This window comes from Salvia hispanica, chromosome 4 (assembly GCF_023119035.1).
Source record: "Salvia hispanica cultivar TCC Black 2014 chromosome 4, UniMelb_Shisp_WGS_1.0, whole genome shotgun sequence".
Taxonomy (NCBI): domain Eukaryota; kingdom Viridiplantae; phylum Streptophyta; class Magnoliopsida; order Lamiales; family Lamiaceae; genus Salvia; species Salvia hispanica.
Window position 1 is genome coordinate 29,999,243 of NC_062968.1, and position 7,969 is coordinate 30,007,211.

Consider the following 7,969-nt stretch of genomic DNA (forward strand, 5'->3'; position numbering starts at 1 on the left):
CTTTTTTAAAAAAAAAAATCATGTACTTTTTTTTTATAATCTTTGTACTTTTTTTTTAATGGAATGGATTATTTTTCCCGTATATGTGTCGTAAATTTAATTTCGTATTTTAAGCGTAAATTTAATTCCGTAAATGTAGTATATTTTGAATTATTTTTATTGCGGCTGACCTAAATCTGATGTGGCAGGTGGTTTTTTTAGTGTTGCTGACGTGGCAGGGGAGAGAATGGCTGGCCTAAGCACCATTGCGGATGCTCTAACGTATGAGAGAAGAAGAAAAAGAAGGTAAAGTAAGAGAGATAGAGAGAAAAACTAAATAAAGTATGAGAGAGGAAAAAAATGAGATAAACTGTATGTAAAAGGCACGTTTCATTTTTAAAAATGGAATTATTTGTATAGACATCCCAAAATAGCAAAATGAAACTATTCATTTTCTTGGACAGAAGAGTATTATGGTACCAAAATTAATCATCGACTTCAAATTGAAATTTATCAGATTCAATAACATATTTGATATAACAAAATAACTGATCCGACAATATATTTTGGGGGTGTTCGGTTTGCAAGATTGTATCCGTGATTAAATTTGTAGTATATTTGGTTATGAGATTCAACTCCGCAATTCAATTAAATGAATAATTATGGGATAATTAGTCATAGCTAGCCCCCTATGACTGAAATAATTTCACGACTCAATCCTAGATTGTATCTTGGTACTATTTTATCTTAGAACCGAACGTTGTCGCCACCTCTGTATATAACAAAAAAATGACCGACCCAACTCTCCTGCACCGTGGAACCTGGATGTAAATTTTGTGTGGCTAAGGTGCACCAGGCTTTGTTTGGGAGAGAACCCGAGCAAGGTGGTGGTGGTGGTGGTGGTGATTGTTTGCCAAAGAGAGAGGGGCAGGAGAGGGTGCTGGTGAGAAGCCCGACCCGTTAGCAAGCAAAGATTATCTCCATCAGCTCAGGCCCAGCCTGCAGAGCATGAAAACAGTTCCGGCCCAAATGAACCGGGCCTGAGGCACAAGGCCCAGATGTGGGTCCATATTTGGAGGTAATATCTATCGGGCCCATATTGATATAGATTTCTTAATTAAGGGAATTATACTTATTAAACAGTCAAAGACTAATTATTTGGATATTGATTCTTTACGCAATCAATAAAAGAATAATCCACACATAATATTAAAAGGTTGAATATCTAGAGATTGGTTTCTTCACCGATTTTTGCAATCATTTCGATAAAATAATCCCCCGGTTTTTGCAATCAATCAATAAAATAATCCACCATATAAAAACAATAGATATTTAAAAGGTTAGCCCATCTAAAGATTGGTTCGATCACCGATGTTTGCAATCAGTCAACAAAAATAATCCATCACAAAATTGAATTACACTTAAAATCAAATTTCTTTTTATCACACTTTGTACAATAATATCCACCTTAGAACATATGATATGCCTAAAAGAAAAGGTCAAGGATCAAATCTATCTCCTCTTTTAGTAATAGTATTATCCTAATTTTGAAATTCATCAATTATATCTCAACTTTTATAATCTATCAATTTTATCAGTCATTTTCTAGACAATTATTAAAAAAATTAAATTATTAAATTTTTTATATCATCATACATAAACTATACAACAAAATAATAAGTCATCACCTAACACATCATGTCAGGCTGAATCCGTTGAACTGAAATTTCAATTATAAAATTGATATAAGGTGAAAAGAGTATAAAATTAAAAAAAAAATTGTACTAACAGAATTGATAAAATCACAGTTATAGTAAATTTGATTACACTCCAAAAGAAATAAGACAACTTGGAGTGGTAGGCCAAACTAATACTCCTAGAAAACAATCTTGAGCACAAGTCTGTTTGTATACACAAATAAAAAATGACAAAATCAATCAAATATTTAAATAAAAGAATCACAGAAGGGACTAGGAGACAAACGAAGATTAGTATCCCTACAAAAAACTCAAGAGGCAGAACTGAAGGCAAACCACACACAAAAAGAAACACAATAGAATGATGTGCATTACACCCCCACCCAACTCCTAAAGTTTAAAAAAAAAAAAAAACTCGGCAGTCGACACCACATTCATCATTCATGAATGATTGTGGAATCTAGCCACAAAATAATCACATGCCAAAGTTGAAAGACAACTACATTCCCGCCAATGTATATTCCTCAACCATGGTTGCCAGCTACAAAGTTAAGATATGTCCCCAGAGTTAGATACATGATCACTCTAAGGATCTTATCAAGAGCCAGGCCATGTCACGATCGCCACAAACATTGACCATTTACTCGAACAAGGTGGCCCGGAAAGCACCGACGTTTCACGAATCAAGAATCGGTAAGAGGATGATCAAAGATTCACAAAGGTAGGATTGGTTTGGCTTTACATAGACTAATCAAAACTAAACTTGATGCATGAGTTCCAATGGAATGATGTAACATTCAAGAAACTTAAAGCAGAGGATCAACAAAACTGGGTGGCTTCTAATTGATATCATCTCAACAAGCTACATTCAAGAGCATAGATGATCAAGTTATTACTCTCTAATAATAACACAAGGCCAGATTATCGCCTCAAATCAAATATCACAAACATTGTCCAGTTGCACGAGGTAGCTGGGAAAGAATCAGCGTTTCACAAATCAAGAATTGGCAAGAGATGGTAAGAAATGAGCAAAGATTCAAAAAGGTAGGCTTGGCTTGGTTTTCTGTGGACTAATCAAAACTAAACTTGATGCCTAAGTTCCAATGGAATAATGCAACATTAAAGAGGTCTAAACCAAGAAACTTAAAGCAGAGGATCAACAAAACAATGTGGGTTCTCTAATTGATATCATATCAATGAGCTACATGCAAGAACTTATATGATTAAGTTATTATTCTCTAACAACACAAGGCCAGATTATCACCTCAAATCAAATATCACAAGAAGAGAATAGCAGAGTACATCATTAACTAAAAGAGCAATAGATAACATGTGTAAAGAGTCAAATAGATGCCAACTCTAATATGCTAGGAAACTACCTTCACCGGATACCTATCAATGCAGTCTTCCCACGGCCCATTTTGAGATGGCCTCACGCTGCGGAGCGCCTGCCAGACCGCGCTGTTACACTTGAAACCACTCCCGAAAGCAATCTGCCAGACTCTGTTTCCACGGCGCATCCTTCCCTTGGCCTCAATGTAGGCGAGCTCGTACCAAATGGAGCTCGAGGAAGTGTTGCCAAAGCGATGTAGAGTCATCCTTGAAGCCTCAACGTGCTCAGGCAGAAGCTGCAGGTTCTTCTCAAGCTCATCAATCACAGCTCTACCCCCCGCATGTATGCAGAAATGATCAAATGCCAGCTTGAAATCGGGTATGTAAGGCTTGACGTTCTTCTTGAACAGCTTCTTGATCACCAAAGTGGCGAAGAAGAGCAGCTGCTCGCTTATCGGCAGCACCAGAGGGCCCAATGTGGTGATGTTCGTCTTGAGAGCGCCACCAGCAATGGCCATGAGATCTTTGGACAGGGAGACCCCTGTCTTCCCAACATCATCCTGCTCTTGATAAACGCAGCGAAAGGCCTTATCATCGGCGCCTTTATGCGTCCTGACCACATGAACCAGCTTGTACTTAGCCCTCCGCCTATCTTTAGACTTGTTGGAGAGCAGCACCGCCGCGCCTCCCACTCTGAACAAGCAATTAGGGATCAACATCGACTTTTTATTCCCAAAATACCAATTCTGCGTGATGTTCTCGGTGCTGACCACAACAGCGTAGGTATTCCGGTGCACCTGCAGCATATCCTTAGCCAAATCGACGGCAATCACGCCGGCGCTGCACCCCATCCCCCCAAGGTTAAAGCTCTTCACATTGCCCCTCAATTTGTACTTGTTCACAATCATAGCCGACAGCGACGGCGTCGGATTGAACAAGCTGCAATTGACCACCAAAACCCCAATTTCCTTCGGCTTCACGCTCGTATTCGCGAACAAGTTGTCCAGCGCGCCGTACATGACCTCCTCCGCCTCCGCCCTCGCCGCCTGCATCGACGGATTCGGCGGAATCGAATGCATCGCCTCCGGAACATAGGTCTCGTCGCCGAGCCCCGACCTCTCGAGGATCTTCCGCTGGAATTCCAGCGACGATTCGTCGAAATCGCCGGTCAACCGCGAATGCTTCATGAAGCGCTCGTACGGCGCCTTGAGGCTCTCCGGCGGCCGGTAGCAGGAGTAATCGACGAGGTAAACGGGCCGGGGGCGGGTCATGATGTAGACGGTGGATCCGAACACGAGAAAAGCGGAGCAGGTAATGACCGTTACGAGATTGTACTGCAGATGCAGCCAGAGCTGGCGCACGTCGTCGGGATTCATCTGCGACGCCTCGATGATGATGATTGCCATGATTGGGACCAAGCAGAGCGTAATTAAATGCGAGATCAGGTAATGGTACCCTAGCTTGACGTACTTCAAATTGACGCTCTGTAGAAAGTCCGGCAGCCGCCGCGCCGGGTGGATCCGGACCCCCACTGTGGCGGCGCCCTCTCCGGCTCGGGCCATAGCCTGGTATCGTTTCAAAAGTCTTCAAATTTTTGCCAGCGGTGTGTAGAGAGAGAGAGTTGTCAATTCGATGCTGATAGATTGCTGCTGGGCCTTGATTTCATGCTGGGATGAATTCTCTTTCTAATTTTTTTTATTATTTTTTTTTTTGATCACTAAATTTTATGACGAGAATTGAATAATTGAATGGATGGAGAGTTCTGCCTAAAATTTCGGATCTTGGAAATTATTTTCTTTCCCTAAAAAGAAAAGATTTTAGAAAACATTTTCAAACATAGATAGAGATGTCGGTTATGGGGTGGCCCATCAAAATTTGGGTTAGGGGCAAATTTGGGTTAGGTGTGGGCCCAAACTAAAATTAATTCATCGGTTTAAAAGTTCAAACAAAATTAGCGGGCTTTTTAATTCGGCCCACAAAGTTTGGGTTATAGTATTAATCCTGCTTATTCAATCGGTTTGGTTCCTGATTGAACTCATGAGTATGTTAACCGGCATATTGGAACCATCAATCGTGGAACTGGAGTCGGAGCCGTTTATGGTTCGGTACCTATACTAACCAATTAGTTCATATGAGAACCAAATAACCAAAATTAATGTGTATTCGTTGATTCCGGCATATTGAAGAGGGTTGAACCGTGGTCTACGAGTAGTGCTATAATCCTAGACCATTCTCATTCATGTGATATCTATTTGCCATATTGTATTTAGAGAAATGTTCTGCTGAGCGCCAGCGTGAGCGACACTACTAATTCTCTCTCTCTCTCCTTCTTTTTCTTCCTTCTTTTTTTCTTTCTTCCGCAAATCTAAATTCTACATCAACATCTGTTGCAGTTCCCTCTCCATGAATTTTTACTCTAAATTGAAATTCCACAAAACATACTTCCAATTTCTCAGTTCTCCTAAAATTGAAGAAATCTCAAAATTGCAGAGAAGTAAAACCCACAAAAAATTTCTTATTCCCACTCTTGCCTATTTCCATTGATATTGGTGCAATTAAAATTTTTTATACCATCGTCGAGAATTGATTCAGATAAAAAGAGAAGAAAAAACAAATTCGCTTCAATGGCAGAAATATTGATTTAAGCAACAATGAAGATAAAATTTGCCAGAATTCATTTGAATCCAAGTTCTTTTCGTCAAGTGAATTCAATGAAGACAAATTTGTGAATGGTTAAAAGAAAGTTAACAAAAACTGAAAACAATAAAAAAAGAAGAAATTATTCGCCTCTTATTTTTGGGGATATCAATTTCACCGGAATCAATTGAATCTAAGTTCTTCTTCTTCTGGGTTGAATCAAATGAATGAGAAAGTCGGTGACGTTTTGTTCTTCTTTCTGCTGGATTGAACTGCAGAGACGAGAAATTGGGTGAGGATTTCTTCTTTCTACTAGGTTGAATCGAAAAGGTTGAGAGAGTGGGCGAGGGTTCTTCTTCTGCTGGTTGAATCAAAGGGAAGCAAAAGTGGGTGAGGAGAGAGAAATCGATGATGATGAAAATGAAAGACAAACGTTGAAGAGAGGAGAGAAGGAGAGCAAGTGAGGAGAGAGAAAATATACTGACGCTCAAATGTCGCTCAAATAACCACGCTCAGCAGAACATTTCTCATTGTATTTATATGTAAAATTTTAGAATTAAAATTAAGTTATGGAGTAAAATATAAAAATAAAATTTGATTTTGGGTTCTGCGTAGAACCAACGAACTCGTAAATACAGAACCAGGACTGAACCGGAACCACTGAATCGGTTATTAGTCCCGTGATAGCTAAACAATTCAGTTCGATTCTCGGATAACCGAGAAACTGATTGACCAAATTCTCAGCCTTAAGCTATATTGATATCTTTTGCAATTGAAACCATAATTTTGTACTACCTTTTTTTTGATAATTTTGTACTACCTTATTGCAAAACAAATTCAAAATTATATAGTAGTACAGTATTTTGATGATACAGTCCTTTGATTATTTTGGGAGTTTGAAATTGAGGGTGAGATCGAGATATATCTACTCCCTCCGTCCCGGCTAAGATGACACATTTCTTAGTCGGCACGAGATTTTAGGAGTTATTGATTAAAGTATTTAATTAGAGAGAGAAAAGGTGGGTGTAAGTATTAAAGTAGAGAGATAAAGAAAGATGAATATTTTAATATGAGTAAGAAAAAGTGGTTGAGTGTATTAATTGGAGAGAGAAAGTTTCCAAAAAAGGAAATGTGTCATCTTAGTTGGACAAACTAAAAAGGAAAACGTGTCATTTTAAGCGGGACAAAGGACTAATATTGAAACTCCAACTGATTAAGGGACATATTAGTAAAATTAAACTAAGGGTTCACTTTAATTAGTTCACAGGCCCAAAATTTGTTAAATAAAACCATGTTATAACTAAATTATTCAGACCAAAATTTATTAATTCAAAGCCGGCCCAAACACTAATTTCTTGTTGCTGCTGATATAATACAATTTTATATTTCATTTTGATTATTACGGTGGTATTCGATTTTCAAGATAAAATAATATCAATATACAATTATTTTAGTCATAAGGGGTTAACTATAACTAATTATTCCATGATTATCCGTCTAGGATTAAGTTGTGGGGTTGAATCTCATGAACTAAATACAATATAAATTTAATCCCGGATACAATCTTGCAAACCGAACATCCCCTGCATATTCAACTAATATACTCCCGTCCAAAAAAAAAGACATTTGAGACGACACGAGAATTAATGCATAATTGGTAGAATAAGAGAGTTAAGAAGAAGTATATTTAAAATAATGTTAGTGAATAGTGCGACCCATATTATTATTAGTGTTTAACGGTAGGCCTAATGGTATAAGTTGTGGAGTAAATAAATTGATGTATATGACTAATGATTTTGAACACATTTTCCGTAAATGAAATGAGATAATTTTATGGGACGAACGGATGAGACGGGGAAGTACTAAAATTTATCTCGAACGAAAGAAACTTATCGAATTACTAAAATGGGAGTACTAAAATTTGTAGATAGGGAGCTTGTATCGAATAAAAAAGCCTATTAAATTTAGCGATATCTCCTATCGTCAAATTAAATAAGTTTCTTTGATTTGATATGAATTTTAATAATTAATATATTCATGGAATATATAATAAGCGGAATGTAATATTAAATGACAGATGCCACATTTGTAATAGTAAAGATTAAAATGGTTACTAAATTGGAACGATTCAAATTACAAAAGACGAAGGAAGTATCACTATATAGTCATGGTTATTTTTATTTTCTTTGTTTACCAAAGCTAATCTCATTTTTGTGTTTTGATTCAACCAACGAAATTATTTCATTCTATTTATGATAAGTTCCACTTTAATAATAATGCCGAGTCTCATTTTCTTTACCAAAAAATATTAATTTCAACTACTT

General features: G+C 37.6%; 1 protein-coding gene across 1 annotated transcript; it reads right to left on the bottom strand.

The window, feature by feature from the left end:
• Positions 1 to 2,933: 2,933 nt before the first annotated feature.
• LOC125185529 (3-ketoacyl-CoA synthase 4) lies at positions 2,934 to 4,745 on the bottom strand. The gene has a single exon (XM_048082079.1). It carries the CDS (start codon positions 4,568 to 4,570, stop codon positions 3,044 to 3,046), a length of 1,527 nt encoding a protein of 508 aa, XP_047938036.1. The 5' UTR covers positions 4,571 to 4,745; the 3' UTR covers positions 2,934 to 3,043.
• Positions 4,746 to 7,969: the final 3,224 nt, after the last annotated feature.

Bases quoted from the DNA above. Each gene is read 5' to 3' on its own strand.
- LOC125185529 (XM_048082079.1), bottom strand. From the start codon at position 4,570: ATGGCCCGAGCCGGAGAGGGCGCCGCCACAGTGGGGGTCCGGATCCAC.